Source organism: Myxocyprinus asiaticus, chromosome 3 (assembly GCF_019703515.2).
Source record: "Myxocyprinus asiaticus isolate MX2 ecotype Aquarium Trade chromosome 3, UBuf_Myxa_2, whole genome shotgun sequence".
NCBI classification, from domain to species: Eukaryota; Metazoa; Chordata; class Actinopteri; order Cypriniformes; family Catostomidae; genus Myxocyprinus; species Myxocyprinus asiaticus.
In genome coordinates this window covers 16,870,363-16,890,913 of record NC_059346.1, presented here as the reverse complement: position 1 = coordinate 16,890,913, position 20,551 = coordinate 16,870,363, and the positions used below count along the sequence as shown (strand labels likewise).

The window sequence follows — 20,551 nt, the reverse complement described above, 5'->3', positions numbered from 1 at the left end:
CAGCCCTGAGGGATCGTGAAATTAGTCTACTGATGCACTCTATGAAACTTAATGGTCAAATAAAAGGCTCATTAAAATCATCACGATATACTCAATATTGTTGAATTTTATATCATTAGCAAAATCAGCGCGATGATATCGTGGGTATTCGATGTATTGCCCAGCCCTAGTTGGAAGCGCTAATGAGTGTAGTTTAGAAACTATGCTATGGTTAGCACAGCATTTGCTCAAAACGAGCAATCAATTACATTCGGACATTTACCTGTCCACGTCATTAGCTCAAGCTCCACTCTTTGGGTAACCAACCAAAACTTTAACATAACAGAAACTATTCTGAACCTCAACATAACAAAACATTAAACACTAACAACTATCCACTTTTATATTCATCTTGCACAAAAATAAATAAAATAACACTTAATTTTAACATTAACTCTCCATATTAAGTCCCCTGCAAAGAATGCTGGGAAATGGAAATCCCCTGCCCAGTTTTATCAATGCTACATTTACACCTCAAAAATTATTAATGTAGTCCCAACTCAAATGGATTAAGTAAACTTCTATTTTACAAATGTAAATGGATACAATGCAATGAAATCAAGTTATGACAAAATGTTCTAGAACTGTGTTGCTTTAGTTTATTTTAATTTGTAAACTGAACAAGCAGCAAAAATCCTTTTTTTGACTGTTGTCTGGACAAACAGGTAGCCTCGCCCCAAATGCACACCATTGATAGAGGAAATGTTGCTCTGTTGGGCCGCTAGAACAAAAAGAGGGATGTTTTATAGCACCACAGAATCACAGTGCATAGTCGAAGACTCAGTCACTTTTTGCAAACTGTGCCATAACATGACAAAAGGAAATACGCATCCACACATTTCCTAACATGCTCACAATCCTGTATATCCCCTCACCCAGCCTCAATACCTCACTACTAAACTCAAGATGGTTTAATGCATCTCCAGAATCCAAGTACATATCACACTACCCTATTCTTTTATATCCACTCACAGCCTCACACAGGTTCTCACATGAACACACGAGTCACTGTGAACAAGCTTCTTTATAGTGCTAATGAACATGCAACGGATATCAAGATTTTCACTGAAAAATTACTTACAATTTAGGTTCTCACCTAAACCTATTGTAAGCCTTCTTTCAGAAGGCTTGGAATATAACGCACAAGTCACATGGGCTATTTTTATGATACCTTTGGGTCCTTTTTTTAAAGCTTTAAATTGAGGCACTATCAACTGCAATTGTATTGAAAAGATGGACCATGATATTAATTAAAACATCCATTTGTGTTCCATTTTAATTTTGGGGCAAGTCAGCTCACTCGGTGGCCATCTTGGCAATAATATCAGCCATGTTCTATGTAGGCAATTCAAGTACAGCTCATATCTATTTGAATGGGGAAAGACCGAAATCTCTTTCTCGTCACATACCATCTCATATCCACACATACTAATGACATAGATACACAAGAATTTGGTGTATCATTAGAATGATCAATGTTGTTAGTGACATCCGTTTTTAAGTATTTAGCACAGAAAGTGATGTTCACATATTGAAATTTGAGAGGAGATAGGTTGAAATAGCTGGATTGTGAAATAGTGTGTTATATGTGTTTTTGGAATGTGTGTGTCCACTGGTTGTATCAGTATGAGGTGATTCATTTGGTTTTAGCTTTTCTGTGTGTTTGTGTGTGTGTGTGTGTGTGTGTGTGTGTGTGTGTGTATCCTACTTCTGCTGTTTCACATGCTTACAACAGCCATCTGGAACAGAAAGAGAACAAGCAGAACTTTCTCAACAACTGTACCAATATTCCACTCTTTATCACTCTGCTCTCGGTCTGGGAGAGTTAATTTCATGTACACAAGCTCCAGTATAGCATATCCTCTCTCAGAAATGGCAAGTTTTTGTGTGTGCAAATAAGTGTGGAATGGTATCGGCAGGTAAATGGACTCTCTCTATCCTGAAGTGGATTCACAGGGTAAAAATAGTTAATGGCTTCATGAAACAGGAACTAAGAATGTGTAGTTCTGCCTGGTCAGGGTGTGTGTGTGCGCATGTGATGGGGTGTGGTCTTCACAGTGGACTCCCAGAGTTTCTCTACAGCTATTCTTAGAACGGTCACCCTGCCTTTACTGAGACACACTCACCCAGAACAATGACACTCAGACATTTACACAGTTACACACAGAAAAGAATAATAGTTCTAAACATAGAATTTACACTTATTTTCATCAAATGTTTTTCTTCCAAAGCAACTTTCAATAAAGTTCACATAGCTCTGTTTCGTAACGCAGTGAACTGCCTACCAAGACAGTATTTTAAGGCGTCACAGGTGCAGTCCCGAAGTGAAGGCTTTTCGAAGAAGGTAGGCAGCAACATAAATAAGATAACTTATTATGGCCAGATTCAAAGGCAGCATCGCATTTATCCTTTAGGGGAAAGACAATCGGTGAAACAATTCACCCAAGTTGGTGGACGAGTAGAGAGAAAGTTATCAATAAAAAATTTCAATTTATTTAAAGGAATAGTTCACCTAGAAATGAAAATTCTCTAATCATTTACCCTCAGGCCATCCCAGATGTGTATGACTTTCTTTCTTCTGCTGAACATAAAGATTTTTAGAAGAATAGCTCTGTAGGTCCATACAATGCAAGTGAATGGTGCCTACAACTTTTAAGCTCCAACAAGCACACAAACACAACATAACAGTAATTGATAAGACTCCAGTGGTTAAATCAATCCCTTTTAAGCGATCCAATTGGTGTTGGGTCATAACAGTCCAAAATGTAGCTCCTTTTTCACTGTACATCTTGCCATTGCAGTCTCTAGGCACGATCATTATTTCAAGCTCGATTACACTTCCCAGAGCTTGAGGCATGTGCAGAGCGCTAGGAAGTGTAATCAAGCTTAGACTCTTAGAGAAAAATGTTCTTTGAGGTGAAAAAGGAGTTACATTTTGGTCTGTTATCATCCAAAACCAATTGGACCACTTCAAAAGACATTGATTTAACCGCTGTAGTCTTTAGTAAAAAATTTCAGTGAAAAATTGCACTCTTAATTTAACCGTTCACAGAACCAAAGCCATGCAAATCATATGGTTCCAGTTTTTTTTCTTTTTTAAAGGAACCAGTTCTGAACAAGAACTGGTTCTCAGTTCCCAACCCTATAGCTATCTGTGTGACACGCAAAATCGCAGCCCATGCAAATCAGTCACTTATGAGCCTACACATCTGACACTCCTACACATACACACACACACACACAACACTTTACCTTGAAACCAGTATACAAGCCATGAAAATCAACTACTCCACAAAACAAGTCAATTAGAGCAAATATTTTAACTAACTAGCACAATCTCTCCTTTTAAACCCCAATTTAGTATAGACAACAACACTAACCAAAAAATTCTAGAAGAGTGTTTTAATTTAATTAAAATGTACATACACAGCACAAGTGCGTGACAAGTTTGTAGGCCTGAAAAATGCACTCAAACTCAGACAAAATGGCTGCCATCTCTAGTGGCCAGACAAGGAGAGATAAAAGCCCACAAGTGCAGTGTATACCTCTGTGTTTATTCTAATGTTAACCTCACTTAACAGGCAGCACAAACTAACTGCGGTAGTGAGAGCCAAACTCTCCCTCTCCTGCCTTTGGATGTATGATTGAAGATAATGACTCTACATACTTCCTCAAATTATTGTGACAGCAGAATCTGACTGCAGTCGTGGCTAATCCTCCTTTTACAGAACTGACCTTCAGAAGACTAAGTTTCTTACAAGAAAATGCTTGTTTACCCGTTATGTCCATGGCTAAAATGGAAAAGATATCAATTAAGACATCAAAAACTTGTTCGTCTTTTCTCTCTCACTGCAGTTAGTTTTCTTCTGTCACAACTGATATTAAGAAAAACATACAGGTTCACTTAAATTAACATTAAATATTGCTTAAAGGAATAGGTCACCCAAAAATTAAAATTCTCTTACCCAGATGCCATTCCAGATGTATATGACTGTCTTTCTTCAGCAGAACACAAATGAAGATTTTTAGAAGACAGAGCTCTGTCAGGTTCTTATAATAGAAGCACACAGGTGGCAGCACTTCGACGGTCCAAAAGTCATATTTCATATTTAGTCATATTTAGTGATCCTAACGACTCCAGTCGATCCATGAATGTCTTATGATGCAAACTGATACATTTATGTAAAAACTAAAATCGATAATTAAAACATTATTAACTTGTAAGCGCTTTCTGCCTTTACTAATAAGCATGTCGAGAGCATGAGTAAGCATGTTGGCGAGTTCACACGACAATTCGGAAGCGGTGCTTATGAGTTCTGCCATTTCAAACAGCCTCAGAGCCCTGGATGGAAGCGGCGATTTAAAGTTAAAAACATTTTAATTATTGACTTGTTTCTTACATAGCCCTATCGATTCGCTTCAGAAGACATTCATTGATCAAATGGAGTCGCATGGATTACTTTTATGCTGCCTAAATGTGACTTTTGGACCAAAGTGCTGGCACCCCTGTCCTTTCATTATAAAGACCTGACAGAGCTCCATCTTCTTCTAAAAATCTTAATTTGTGTTCTGCTGAAGAAAGACAATCATACACATCTGGGATGGCATCAGGGCAGAAGTGGACTGGCCATAGGTAGAACCGGGATTTTCCTGGAGGGCCGGCCGCGAAACAGGGCCAAACATAACATCTCTCCCCCACCCCCATCAACATTTGGTCATGCAGAATAGGGCTGCAACTAACGATTATTTTGATAATCGACTAATCTAATGATTATTAGAACGATTATTCGACTATTCCGCCAATTACTGCAACGATTAATCATTTGTTATTAACTGACTATTCAGCTTGTGCCTCGATTCGTTATATTAAACGTGCTTACTAACAATAAAGTGGACAAAATCATCTTTTAAAAATCTCTCTAAATGACTCACTGAATTGCAAAGGAAAAAATACGTGGATTTTTATTGTTTAATTCGTTAAAAAAATTTTTACTGCTAAAAATCCTATTGTTATCAAGTGTTTTTGTCTTGTTACCATTTAAAATGATCTAAAAATCCTTAAAAAAAGATACATTTACTTGAGAAGGAACATATAAGATATTTAGACTTGTTTTTGGAGAATGTATCTTGAAGTGTATTTTGTATATAAGTGTATTTTTTCACTTGTTTATACTTCTGCCAGTGCAGTAAAGACAAAATATACTCATATTCAAGATACATTCTCTGAAAGCAAGTCTAAATATCTTATATACTGCTTCTCAGGTAAATGCAGCCACATCTCTATATTAGGGGCAAGTGGGGCTAAGCCCCACCAGAAGTGACTCTGCTGTGCAAATTGCATGGCATCATCATACATTTATTTTACGAAATAATATATTTTCCGCAACTTAAACGTGTTTATTGTCCATAATACAAGAAAAAAGTATATATTCTATTATTATTAAGTTATGTTGCATAAAAGCCACTTAATCATTCTCATTTGCTATGCGTGGGGCTAGCCTTTCATCCTTAATGTTATTCAACGTAGATCTGGAGAATGTCATATGCATGTGCAATGAGCATTCAACGATGGCCTGAGGGGCTAGTTTGCCTTTGCCCCTGAGCCAATCAAAAGCTTCGATCATATTTATGTCAAGCTGTTGACATGAGCATCGGAAGTTACCACTCTTGACTGCAGTCCTGCGTAGTGAACTTCATTGGTAAGTTTTAAAAGCTAATTTTTTCTAATGTGCTGTTGGTTGGATTAGTTAAGCACCGTTCCTCATTTCATTGAATTGTATGCTATTGCGTTGAGGTGTTGTGTTGTTGATGCATTGGTTTGTATTAGATATTAATGACTGCTAAATATTGGGAGTCTGTCGTTTTGATTACTTTTGTTATGTTGTTCATTTAAGTTAGTGAGATAATATGCACACCCTTTGACGATTTGCCTATTTGTGGTCTACTTTCAGTCACTTGACCTTTTTGACGTGGATGTGCACGTCTTAGTGGTATTTTGTGCTTAGACTAAATTATTAGGGATTTTTGTATGGCATCATGTTCAGAGGTTGCCCCTCTGTACAATTTCTGTCATGGTCTATTTTTATCAGTCATACTTGTTTTCATTTTATAAGTACTAGGGCATTGAGGGGCGTAGCATCCATTATAATGGCATATAAATGACAGTAAATAGGCTTTTATGATAGATTTTTTGACACCCTTTGTTTGAGTCCATTGGAACCAATGAGTTCTAGTGTGAAACTTCTACCTGTCAATCAACCGCTGCGTTAAAACAAGGTTTTTAAACTTTGCCAGTTAAAGCGCATACACACATGCACAAGTTCACAAAACTTCATAGTCCATGATGCGAACATAAAGTGTAACATGAGAAGCACATCTGTGAAGCTCAGTTAACACAGTTACTCCACTAAAATAACAGACAATTCTGCTCTAAACGTGATGTTTACGCTTATTAAATGCATGCATTGGCTGAATTGGCATAGTTGGCTGAAATGATGCACTGCTTTTTTGTGTTTTCTTTTTGTTATTATCAAGTTTGCGCTTTATTATCATGCAATAACACAATGAAGTAATGATTGATGTATGCAGTCATGAAATCAGATACCCACTACTCAAAATCTAAACACAAAAGAGATGCACAATACCAGGTGTAAATGATGATGATGCCAGTTAATATGCATTTAATACGCATATTAATACCAGGGAATAAACAGGGCACATGCACAGTGGGAATGTGAGGGACAAAGATGAAGTAAAAACTGATGCACTATGTTAAAAAAAAAATTCTTGTTTCTTTTTTGTCAAAATGACTTATTCGTCAATGTTTCAAAGATCGGTCAAATAACTGATTATTAAGTGACTGATTGTGCCCCACACTAAATAATGACCCCGAGACACCACTGGGTAAATGTATCTTGTTTTAAGGATTTTTAGATTTTAATTTTTTTTTTTTTTTTTTTTTATTAAATAAACCAAAAGACTCAATCTAAAACCATTTAATTGTTTGCATTGTATAATGGGCTAAGACTACACTCTCTCACCTTTTTGGTCACTTCGAGTCATCTTTAACTCACAAAAAACTAACTCCCTCTTCTTAATAGAGCTTGAATTGTTGATTTTCTTCAAGATAAGATACACACCGTGACACATATATTATGATTCCCTACATCACGAGCCATCACGTTATAATCTAGCTGCAGCAAGCGCGCGCGAGGGATAAGCGTCTCCGCGCGAGACTGTGTATCAGCCGGGAGAAGTTTGAAACTCTCTTGCGTTGTTTTTACACGACTCATATAAGCGGCTCTGACCGCACAGCGAAATGCCAGTTTTGGAGTGTGTGCTTATTTATAAAACCCACTTCCTTATTATTTGAACTTTAATAAAGGATGCATTAAAGATATAACGCCGGGGTATTACCTTTTTAGACGCTCTGACAGGCAAGTTTTGCTCAAGTGGAACGCAAGGTACGGCTCCACTTTATTTCACGTCAAGATGACACTGCTTCTATATCTACTTATTTTGTATTATAATTCCCTCATACTTTGCAATCTAGATCACCTAAATCTGTTTGGAAAATTTCGAGTGCGTCTGGACTGTGAGCTTCCTCTCCTCAATCAAGCGTGAACTGAAGTGCTGCTCTCCTGCGTCATCATTAGCATTTCAAAAGATCTCATGTTGCGTTAAATGAGATCAAACGACTATTCGACAACGGAAATTTATGTCGACAATTTTTTGTTGTCGATAACGTCGACTAATCGTTTAAGCCCTAATGCAGAACAACTTCAAATGCTGATAAAGCATCAATGCATAACATTTATTTGTAGTTCTAAAGAGTTGAGACATTATGGTCTGGAATCTAAAGTTATTTTTAATATGTACTGAATGTCATCTCTGTACTTCTGTCAACAGAATTAAACTTAAAACCAGTGTGAGAACATAGGATGGCAGAGAGAACATGATTAAAATATTTTGTAGCCTAAAATGTACATCATGTGGTAACACCTCATTTTACTGGTTTTATTCAAGTATATCAAAAAGTCTAATTTAAATCAACTGAATTACTAACAAGTCATTCTTAAGAGTCAGATTTTGTAAAAATAGCTCCTTAAGATAAAAACTGCACATTTTCACCTTTAGTGCAGAAAAATATAAAGACACGGACTTCAGTGATTCCATTAACAGAATTGACTTTAAATTTAGAACATAAACAAATTTTACAAATATTTACTCATGGTTTATGGTGTTAATGTGACCTTTATAAGTTGTTCACTTTCTCGCATCCTCACTCCCTATTACCTTATCCTACAGAGGTCACGTAACACCCACTCAGTATGCTAAGAGGAACTGATGACTGGAGGTGAATTTGTGCGAGTGTATATGAGAAGAGGGAGAGTTTGAGAGCGAGAGAGCAAGGAGTGTGTTGACTCTAAAAGAGGCCATTTTAGTACATTAGTTGTAATACACAGCAGCATTCTGAGCAACAGAAACCTGTAGCGTAAAAGGGGCTCATGCTCACTGCACAAAGCTGTGTGTGTGACAGAGTTTATGTGTGTGTGTGTGTGTGTGTGTGTGCACCGCAGTTCAGTGAAACTCCAAATAAGGTACTGTGCGGCAGCGTCAAGTCTAGCTGGCCCCGAACAGGAAATGTTCAAACAGGAAGTGATGTAAGCACAGTGTAAGTACAGAAACATTGAGTCATTCTCAGAAAGAGACTCTTAGACTTTAGTCTACAATAACGACCCAAAAAATTTCTGACTCATTTTACAGTCCAGTACAATTCCATCTGCACATCCAAGGAACCTCTAAAAATACACTTCATGTGCCTGATGATAGGAGAACCGCAGAGGCCTAAGTGTACTAGTCGAAAAAAGTATACACTATGTAATGTGCAGTATAATGTGGATGTTTTAACCTGTTGGGAGTCTACAACACAACCATTGTCACTCTTCATAACTAATCTGCCCTTATAGCCTAAACACTTGTGACATTATGGGTCTGTTCCAAAACCTAGTGAGCAGCCTCCTGAGTCAGCACTTTAAGACATCATAGGCATGCCAAATTGAATTCGGCCAAATTCTAGGGTAGGCGATCCCAGAATACACCATGATGAGCTAGGTGGAAAAATAAATCCAAGATGGCGGGTGAAGCGAAATACATTTTTTGTTTATAAATATACTTATAATCTATTAAATACTGAAAAGTATTGATAATAATGAGTTTAATATGTTAGAAAACCGACTATTTTACACAAAATGTGTGTTCTATGCGTATTTATGCTCAGAGTATCGCGCCATTCATCTCACTGTATTGAAATCAGTTGTGAGTCGAGTCTCCCATGCGCTGCGCATGAGGAGCGCTATTTGAATGACATGTGTAGTTGCTACCTATTAAAAGTGTTTAAAATCGGTCTCTTATGAGGCTCCATTTCAGTTAGAATGCTGCCATAGAAGACAGATGCCTATGTAGGCAGGAAACAGCGAGGCAGCTCACCAAGTTTTGGAACAGACTCTATATCATTCAGACAATTGTCTACATCCACACTCAATCTGCCTTTGAGCTGAGCTTCTCTTTCTCATTCTGCAACATGACAGACTACACACAGTCAAAGCAAAACCATCCTGTGACTTACCATCATGCATCTGAGTCCATCATACAAACACTATATGCTCTGCATGGGTGTGTGATTGACTTATGTTGGGGGGGGAAACTCAATAACCTAACACTTGGGCTTTAACTTGGAGTTTAACCATGTTATTATCAACATTTAACGAACATTCCTTCTTAAATTGCAGATATGCAGTGATGTGGAAACTTGACAGCACAGCTGATGTTGAACCAGCTCTAAATCTGTTACCGTGTATACGTGCCAATTTAAAAACTAATATTTTAAATTAACTTTTATCATTTTTAAATACATTAGGAACATTATATAATGTTACTTAGTGACGTATTAATAAAGTTTAATGCTTGCAGTTACTTTATAGTTTAATGGTTGAAACATTGTAAGATAATTCTGCTCTTAAGAATCTTTAAATACTGTTTCAATTTTTCACCCAGTCTGTATAAGGAGAAGAGTACTGAAGCCAGTTTTAAGAGTAAAAGTCCCTTACAAAAAGTACTGCATAGAATTATCATATTCATGTACAACAGTATTTACATAGTACTCCAAGGTATTTCAAAATAATACCATGGTACTACTACAGTACATGACCAAAACCCATTGCATTGCAATGGGACATTTCCAAAAGCATAGCATTACCATGGTAAAAAAAAAAAAAAAAAACAAATCATGGTAGTAAGATGGTACTTCCTGTTATAAGGCCAAGTTCTTTGAAATACTAATTTTAATATATGACTTCTGTAATAGGCTGGGCATAGCAAGCAATTCTGGGGCCCCTGACTGTACATCGCTCTTGGGCCCTTACCTTTAAAAAAAAATACATTTTAGAATTTGTTGTGGGGCCCCTGGACTCCTAGAATCATTACCACCTTTCACCCCACTAACTAGGGCACTGGTAATAGGCCTGCAAGTGTGTTGTTATTTTTGAGAAAATCTTCAGTATAACCATAAAAACAACTAAAGGCATTTCACTGAAAAACAAAGATGAGAGCTATATTTGTCCATGTTTGTGTGATTTGAAATGTAATCTATACCCAAATGATTTATGACTGATTCATAAATTGAAAACATTGCAAGGTGTAGCCAAAAAAAAAAGAGACTCTAGCCAAAAACAGCGCATTTAGGTTGGTCTCTGCGCTTTTTTGGTGAGCACCACGCCTTGGCATACAAAATTGTCTAAGATTGCGCCATGAGCACGTCCGGTCCTCCCATAATGACGGGCAAGTTCCAGACCAGTCGCTTCTGACGCGCCTCATAGTTTCCAATCCAAAATCCCTTATCAAGCACATCGAAACCGCTGAACAAACCGGCAGGACAGAGGCGCTAAAATGAACTGGACGCGGTCTTTTCACGGAACTTTGATGGGAAGCCAATCAGATTTGGGGAGGTTGGGGGTGGGGGGATTTACAGGTCGTCACCGAGTAACGGTTCGGCCCCTGTACAACACAAAACGCGACTGGCAAACAGAACAGCCGTAGGGGCAACATATATTGGTGTGTTATAAAAAATAAAATAAAGCACGTTACGTTTTATGTCCAGTTGACAATTACTTTTAAAACGCAACATATAGCGAAAGTATTGAGAAATCATCGTGTTAATTTGCAACGCAACAAGTTACGTTCTTCAGTGAATTCAGATGAACATCCGTCATTGTCCAAATAATTAATTCTTGCCATTAATAGTGCATTGCATTGCGTATGGCCTACTGTTCACCCGGGGGAACTAGTTGGCCAAAAAATGCCAACTGCTTTCCAATAAGTGAAAGACCATCCTCGCTCCTTTCGAGCGCCTACGCGTCGCTACTGTCTCCTGTTTCACCAAAAAATGCGCAGCTTTTGAAAGCATTGTTAAATCTTTTTTACCTTTGTTTGCTACAACATAAAGTCAAATAAACTGTTTCCGTTTCACACGGGTACTTACCGTTTTCGGCATTTTGACAGTAATTGATCTCTTCTCTCACGGATGTCACAAACTGAGCTGATACAGTGACAAACAGCCAAACTTTTTCCCATCGGCTGAACTCCACGCGCAAGAGCGAACTACAGTTACCGCCCGCCTGGAAAAGCTTCTCCTCAAATCTCTCCCAGATCCCGAACGCAAAGTTTTACTTTTCACTGCGTTTGTCGCTTAAATTTGTGATGTTCTTGTTGGTGGTGGTCCTAGAGTCGATTTCCTGCTAACGGAACTGAGTTTTGAAAACCACACCCAGCCTAGCGATGGAGGCACACCAAAGCGCGTTTGATTAAACTCCGCCCGGATTCGCACAGGCCCCGTTATATGCTGCTTTGTGTCCCATAGACCGAGGCTCGAACGCGCGCGCTCTGGGAATGTGAGGAGGGGGTATCCCACACAAGTCCAGCAGTGACGTCATTTTCCCCAGAAATTCCAGGCTTTTGGAGTTTGGTATGGAAAATACTAGAGGCACAAAGCAAAACTTTATTTGGAAAAAAAGATACATAGAAAGAAATTACTTTAACACGATATAGCGTACTGTATGTCTCACACTTGAATTCTAAAAAATAAAAAATATACATTTTAAAATATGTAAATCACTGAAGAAGCCTGTACACATGCCACTCTCTCACTTGCAGTGGTTCAAGACTGCAAACTCTCCCTATAATAAACACAGTGGAACTTTTTTATAGGCTTTACAAACAAACAAATTAGGCCATTAATTAAATGAAATAAGTTAGTTAAATTCTAATTATACTTGGGAAATACATAAACTGTCAACTGGTGTCATGAATAAGCTAGCTCTGATATGTTTTGGATTTGATCCCTCAGACATCACTGTCTTAAAAAACATCATTCACCTGTAATGGATATTATGAACATGGGCTTGGGATTACTTTAGTAAACCTTTGTTAGTCAACACCATTCGCCGCTGCATCCACAGATGCAAGTTAAGACTTTACTATGCAAAGCAGAAGCCCTACATCAACACTGTCCAGAAGCACTGCTGACTTCGCTGGGCTCGGTCTCATCTTAGATGGAAAGTAGAACAGTGGAACCATGTTTTTTGGTCTGAAGAGTCCACATTTCAATTAGTTTTTGAAAAACACAGCTGTCTTGTTCTCCAGGCCAAAGAGGAAAAGGACCATCCAAGCTTTTATCAGTGTCAGGTCCAAAAGCCAGTGTCTGTATGGGCCAGGGGTGTGTCAGTGCCCATGGCATGGGTAACTCGCTTATCTGTGAGGGCACCATTAATGCAGACAGATATGTACAAATTGTGGAGCAGCATATACTGCCATCCAGCACCGTCTTTTCCAGGGATGTCCTGGAATTTTCAGCAGGACAACTTCAAACCCCATACTGGCCGAATAAGCAGATAGTGCGGGTGCTAAATTGGCCCGCCTGCTGTCCTGACCTGTCTCCAATTGAAAATGTGTGGTGCATTATTAAGCACACAATACGGCAACGAAGACCCCATACAACTGTGCAGCTGAAGACCTGCATAATGAATGAATGGGGGACAATTCCACTTTTTAAACGTAACAAACTTGTGTCTTCAGTGCCTATATGCTTTTAAGTGTTATTAAAAGAAATGGTGATGTTTCACAGTGGTAGACACTCGACTGTCCCAACTTTTTTGGGGTGTGTTGCAATCATCTGATTTCAAATGACTGTACATTAAAAAAAAAAAAAAAAAAATTAATTCACAAAGTAAAACATCATATAATGTTTAGTTGTAGAGCTTTCAATATAACAAAGGGTGAATATAATTTACAAATCACTCCTTTATTGTTTTTATTAGCATTTTCATACCATCCCAACTTTTTCGGAATTGGGGTTGTAGATAGATGGATGGATGGATGGATATATATTACTGTATATAGACCTTATCTTAATTTGACCATATTCAGTGTGATGGTTGAGCCATTTCTGAACAGTTTCCTAGACAAGTCCTTCTGAGGCTGTGGGCTAGGCCCCTCCTCAGCATTCAGTGCTAGAATGAGACGGTCTAGTAAGTACATGGCAATTCATATGCTTAGAATCATGTGATATTTTACTTTGTTTAGAAAACCTATATAATTCAGAAAATTAGAAATATGTCCTTAATCTCTAAATTATTTTAGTAAAATGTTTTATCCACAGAGCTAGAGTCACTCAAAAAAGCCTTTCAAATACAAAAAATACAGAACCCTAGAATTGTAAAAACTATAAAACGTTTAAAGCTTTTCAAATTCATGTAACTGCCCTTTTATTTCTTTCTCTTTTTTGTGCTTTGTATCTTCTAATTTGTTGTATTGTCTAAACTACTTGCCCTTTTTATATTTCTACATACTGGCATTGCTGCAAATGCAAATAAAAACTTGAAGAGAAAGAAAAGTGTGCATGACTGCGTCATAAAGGTTTCCATCTCCTCTGTCACGCCATTCGTTTTCTGCCACTTTTTTAAATAATTTAGGACATGTGCAAGGGATTGCGGGTGACTGAAGCCACGAAGGATGCACTTGATGCATCCTCTTAAATATGGCAAACGAAGGCTGCGAAACGAGGCTGCCTTCCAAGGGTCCTCACAATTGAGATGGCCTTCCACAATGCTTGATGACATGGCAGCTGAGATATACAGCCTAACGAGGCTGTAGCCTTCCGATTGAGAAGCACCCATATATTACCATTGGAGTAAAATGGATTACTTTTATGTTGCCTTTGTGATTTTTGGAGCTTCAAAGGCCTGATCACCATTCACTTGCTTTGTATGGACCTTCAGAGCTAAAATATTCTTCTAAAAATCTTGTAAAATCTTGTAAGGGATCTTGTATTTAGCAAAAGAAATAAAGTCACACATCTGGGATGGCATGAGGATGAGTAAATGATTAGGGAATTTTTATTTTTGAGTGAACTATCCCTTTAAGGGTGTTTCAGCTGGAAACCATTGCATTCTAGTTAACATTTGATTGACATCTTAAAAAAAAAAAAGAGCAGATTTACTTACATTCTAAATCATAAATGTCTCAAAGACATCTCCTGAATGTCCTTTTGACATCCGAGTGGAAACGTCTTATAGGCGAATTGCAGATGAGCAAGCACCTGTTCTGTGCAATGGTAAAGCTCATAAATAATTTTCTTGCTATTTCTGAACATCCACACAACATGGATCAGTGGTCAAAAAAGGGCTACTAACTTAAATGCTGAAGGTTGGGGATTCAAATATTGAAGAGTCACTGAGATCTGCTATAATTACAAAAAAATTACCATGGTAAAACATGGTGAGAGGAGGGTGGTGGCACATTAAATGGATAGCTCACCCAAAAATGAAAATTCTCTCATCATTTACTTACCCTCATGTCATCCTGGATGTGTATGACTTTCTTTTTTGCAGAACAAAAACAAAGATTTTTAGAAGAATATCTCAGCTCTGTAGGTCAATTCAATGCAAGTGAATAGTGACCAGGCCTTTGAAGCTCCAAAAATGAGACAAAGTCAGCATAAAAGTAATCCATACCAGTGGTTCAATCAATGACTTCTGAAGCGATCCAGTTGGTTTTGGGTGAGAACAGACCAAAATATAATTCCTTTTTTGATGTACATCTTGCCATTGCAGTCTCTAGGCACAATCATGATTTAAGGTCCGATTACACTTTCTAGTGACTGACACATGCGCAAAGCGCTAGATAGCGCTTGGAAGTGTAATCGAGCTTGAAATCATGATCGCCAAGGAGCCTGCTGTCGAGATATACAGTGAAAAAGGAGTTACATTTTGGTCTGTTCACACCCAAAACCAACTGGATCACTTCAGAAGTCATTGATTAAACCACTGGAGTCTGATGGATTATGTTTTTGCTGACTTTATCTGCTTTTTGGAGCTTCAATGTTCTGATCACCATTCACTTGCATTGTATGGACCCACAGAGGTGAGATATTCTTCTAAAAATATTCTTTTGTGTTCTGCAGAAGAAAGAAATTCATACACATCTTAGATGGCATGAGAGTGAGTAAATGATGAAAGAATTTTCATTTTTGGGTAAACTAACCCTTAAAGGCATATGTGTGTAAAGTAATGATACCAGTGTTATGATGGGTACTCCTTTGTGTAAAACCATATTCATTTTAATTTTATTAAAATAAATATTTATGTTGATGACAGTGTTGGACCATTTACCATTCTACCAGTAGTACTGTGTAGCAATGTTACTTATATATATATATATATATATATAAAATGTGGATGAGAAGGGCCAAAATATGGACTGCTCCGTACGGAACCATTGTTAATAAGCACTTTTGCCAGGGGAACGTTTAACCTGCCGCACCGCTGGCGGGGCGTGGTTTGGGATGTGTATATGCACAACGTGAAAGTTATATGAATCACTAGAATTTTTCGATCTGAATTTGATTTATTTACCCTGTTGGGGCCTGATTATTTTGTAAACAGCCAGGCTAAAAAACTAAGATGAAGAAGAAAACGACGGGGAAGACGCGTCACGTCGTGGCCTGGATGAACAAAGCGGAGTACGAGCATGTGCTGGAGCATCTGTACTCCAGAGACCCCGCGCTGCAAAAACACGCTTTGCACAGGATCTCTGCGTGGAAGGGCAGGTACGGGTGTCCGGGGTGTTGTGAGTGTGACATTAATGTCATGTCTTCGATAATGCAGAAGAGGCAGTGAATGGCATTTTAATGGGACGTGACATCTGATGTTGTTTGGTCTATTGTTGCAATTTGTAAATATTTTAGACTTAAGGATTTTATTCCTTTGCCATGAGATATAGAAGATGTTTGGTCAAAATGCACATACTTATGGCATATAAAAAGTTATTATCGAATCTGCAGTGTGGTGCTTCAGCTAGACAGGTTTGGTGTGGGACTTTAAGATTTACTGTCTGTTGCTGTAGGTTCGGAAACAACACTCCAGTAGCCGTGGAGAGCACAGCAGACCTGGTTCGGTGTCAGGTGCTGGACAGCACGGGCCAGCTGGAGGCCAATGACCTGGTGCTGCTCTATGGCATGGCACTGGTTCGGTATGTTTCTCATGACTTTCATCCCTGCTGATTTCCTCACAAACATGTAATACATACATACTGGAATGTAATGGAGTAGATTTGGTTTGAACACTGAGGGGGACTAAATGTCGGTTTCATTACAACGCATTACACTATGCATAATAACAGTTAAAATTAATGCACAGATAAACCGTCTGAGGAAAAAATCGGTTTTGCAATTATTTGCACATTTTCTTATTATGCAACAACACTGATGCTAAAAAATGCATGTCATATAACAATTGTCTAAGTGGACGTATTTCTGGGGGATATGTGAACGCTAAGGGAAGTCCTATTATAAGAAAACTGCTAAATACACACACACACACACACACACACACACACAAATATAGGAGGTAGAGACGCTCCAGTCTAGGGCACAACACCACTTATGTGCATCCCAAGCTCAATTGATGTGCTAAAGTGTAAACGGAGTGCTTCAAATGTGTGTAAATGTAATTATTGTGGGTGCGCAACATGTAGTTCATGGCATTAAACAGTTTTTTCTTCTGCATCAGTTTATTAAAGCAATCTGTTGTCTGTCAGACACCACAACATTAAGAACTGGCTACAGACTCTAAATACTGTCCACAACACCTTATAAATAAACCTGTGGACTATGCATAATAATGAGAACATTGCTTACAGCAGGCAGTTTAAAGTCCAATCATGACATTTACAAGACAATTGACATTTATTTTTGAATGCGGTGAATTTTTACAGAAGCAATGCTTTAAATAATGAGGACGATTGAAGATGCAAATTTTTCAAAGTTTACTCGCTGATAGTAACTACTGTACACGTAATGCACTGCGTGCTGTCAGCACCCTTACACATTAGAAAAAGTGGCATCTTTAATTCATCACTTTAAAATCAACACAGCTAAAAATATTAAACTTACTAGTTTGTTGTTGGACGACTAGTGGAGAACTGTCCCATTTGTAGAATGTGTATCATTCTGTGACTTCTGTCTGCTTGTTTTACATCCGTCATCTTCAGTCAGTCATTTAAATGCTGCCAAACAGCAGATTTAAGTCACTTTTTTGATTGATATGAGTCTGGTAGATCAAATTCCTCTGTTATATTTTGGAACTTGTGTGTTTAAGTTTCAGTTTCACATGAATTGAAAGTTCGCGACACCTGGCCGTTAAAGCACCATGTGGCCACTGTCCGTAACCATAGCAACAGCTCCAGTACCCACACAGGCATGAGTTTTCCCATTTAGGCTTACAAAATCTTCGAAAAACTCTTTTATATTATATATTTATACATTACAATATCTTCGCCACGTGTAAATAAAGCATTTCATGGTTTTTAACCGTGGATTCTAAATTCTTATGGTTAAATTAACAGTGATGCCTTTAACATCTTCACTGACTCCACATCTGACTCCTGTGATGTATTTCATGTTTTCTAAATTCATATGAAAGTTGTGTGTGGGTTACAGACCTACAGACCAAAATTGCACGTTGTCAGCCACAGACTGTCTTGGGTGTTTTATTCCTGCAGGGGGTGCTTGACCCTTCAAAACAGAATCCTCTATTCATCCGCATTTAAATCTAAGAACGCTCTATATCCATTTGGAGACATTTTACGCTAGATAGTTATTTTTAGTCATGCTTGTGAATGAAACCCGCCTCAGCATTATCTATAAAAGCATTTTTAAAAATCCTCATCCAGAAATAAAAAACTACTGTGAGTTCAAACAACTGAACTAGAATTATTGTTTGTTTCAGGTTTGTTAATCTCATCACAGAACGGCAGCAGAAAAAAATCGCTAAACCTTTACGGCATTTAGCCAGAAATGTAAGTCTGAACACATCAGTTAATTTGATCTTTTTAGCTGTCATAACTGCAATTCTGACTAAAATTTGTTCTCTGGCAGTTAAATATCCCAGAGTGGGTGGTTAACCTCAGGCATGATCTGACGCATCACAGACTCCCGACTCTAAAGTGGTGCAGAAAAGGTGAGAGACACCTCTCAGCCAAAAAACACTTACTTTGAATTCTGATAAGAGTATGTCTACAGGCACTCCTCTGTTTACTGCATATCGTGTTTGTAGTTTAACACTGAGATTTGAAGGGTTTGAGTTATGCATAAGCATCAAATTTAAAGTAACAGTAAGAACCCCCATCTTGGACTTTTGCTGACTCCCAGCGGCTTGGATGCAGTATCATTTAAAATCAATAGTTTTCAATTTCAGATGCATTTGTAGAAATTAGTATTCACAGTCAGTCATGATTAAATCAATAAGTGAAAGTGTCAAATAACAGGACGGTTACTGAGATTAAGCGAGTAGTATTCGGCAGGTCATGTGATTATAATATGGCAGCCCCCATGTGCTGACCCCCTCCATTTAGAATAAAACAGCTTTTATAAGGTTACTGATATGACTGGAGTCTTCATTTTAATGTGAGTGGTCATGGTTTCCCGCATATATTGTCTTTAGGAGTTAAACTTATTTAATGAGGAAAAAATGACTTGTTGCTCTTTTAAAGCACCACCCTCATTGTTTCATGGACTATCTCAGCCTCTGAATGGACTTGAATTGCCATTAGAAAGCTGAGATCCTCCCCTTTGCAATGATATATAACATTTTATCATCAATAGTCGAAAACATATTTTCTGATGATTTGTTTTGCATGCTTTTCCTTTTGGATGGCATATTTTGTTCTGAACATCTAAGATATAACATTGGGTTATTCAGCCAAGCAAGCTCACAGACAAATATAGCTCATTTTTTAGAAAACGTCCTAAGGTAAAAGCAGATATAAAGTTTTTAGCTACTTGGGGCTTACAGCAGCAGTTATTGGAGCATAATAGAGATGTTTGTATTTGATCACTTACAAAAATCATATTTCATTTTGTGATTCTTTTGAAAATCTTTCGAACTGTGGTATTAGGGCAACAAAATTAAATGTACAGTCACATTCCTGAGAGTGAGAGCTTTTATTTCATATATGACTTGTCCATTTATTATGCTATGTTCAGGACTTTTATTTTCATATAATTATTTCTACCCCATTACCTCTATAGGGCGCTAATTTTCAACGCAAATGTTTTGAGGCCTTATTTTGTTATTTTAAGTAACATAATTGCAGAAGTGATAGTTATCTCTGGAAAGTTCAGATTCTAATCTTTCAAATGATACCTCATATGCCTGACTTATGTATACGGAGACTTTAACGTTTTAAGCGTAAACCTTTTTCACGATATAGCGCCCCCCTTTGGACCCGCCAGCGGGTCCATAGAGTTTAAGAGATGCAGTGGACCTTCTAACTTGGTAAATTACGAAATATTATTTTCTTTTTTAAAATAATCATAATTGTGGTCACATTTTAGCTTTTGAAAAATGTGCAAATTCCATGTATTCCATCAATATTTATAATTTCTTGGAATTGCATTGATTATATTGCATACATATGTTTTATTACATGTTTATTGTTTATATGCCTAATTTGTACTATTTACGAGTATTTACTGTACATTGATATATAGAACAAGAACTAAAACGGTACTGTCTCTTTAAGACTACCGGCAGCAGTTCAGCTAGTGAGTGCATATTAACAAGAGAGAACATGCACGGTTTCTTAGCACATCCCTGCTATCTTTGATACAACTGACTTTAAAGAACAGAAAGGGTATTAAAAGAGACATTATTCAATGACAAATGGATTGCACGGATCTTGTCTTTGGACACACTTTACACGGGACGAGTCAAACCAAACTTTTACTTTCAACATGCAGTGAAAAGATCTTGGTGCATAGAGTAAAATATAGATGTCGGGATTGTTCAAATGAAGATCACATTTAATTTGAAAATGTATATACCCATCCCTAATTTTATTATTTTTATTTTAAACCACACATGTGATTTTGTTAGGTTCAACATAGCAAAATCCAATT

At 37.7% G+C, this 20,551-nt stretch overlaps 2 protein-coding genes across 3 annotated transcripts in view; one reads left to right on the top strand and one right to left on the bottom strand.

Moving 5' to 3' along the window:
• The window catches only part of LOC127419732 (moesin-like), a 32,625-nt gene extending 20,766 nt beyond the window's left edge, over nt 1-11,859 (bottom strand). The window contains exon 1 of the mRNA XM_051661397.1: nt 11,579-11,859. Coding sequence (XP_051517357.1) covers nt 11,579-11,590 — 12 coding nt within the window. The 5' untranslated portion in view covers nt 11,591-11,859. The remainder of the gene's footprint in view (nt 1-11,578) is intronic.
• Nucleotides 11,860-15,904: 4,045 nt separating this feature from the next.
• LOC127419741 (ribosomal biogenesis protein LAS1L-like) overlaps nt 15,905-20,551 on the top strand; it is a 31,337-nt gene continuing 26,690 nt past the window's right edge. For both annotated transcript variants that reach the window (XM_051661427.1, XM_051661417.1), the window contains exons 1-4: nt 15,905-16,201; nt 16,498-16,623; nt 18,381-18,450; nt 18,530-18,611. In XM_051661427.1, coding sequence (XP_051517387.1) covers nt 16,056-16,201; nt 16,498-16,623; nt 18,381-18,450; nt 18,530-18,611 — 424 coding nt within the window. In that variant the 5' untranslated portion in view covers nt 15,905-16,055. The remainder of the gene's footprint in view (nt 16,202-16,497; nt 16,624-18,380; nt 18,451-18,529; nt 18,612-20,551) is intronic.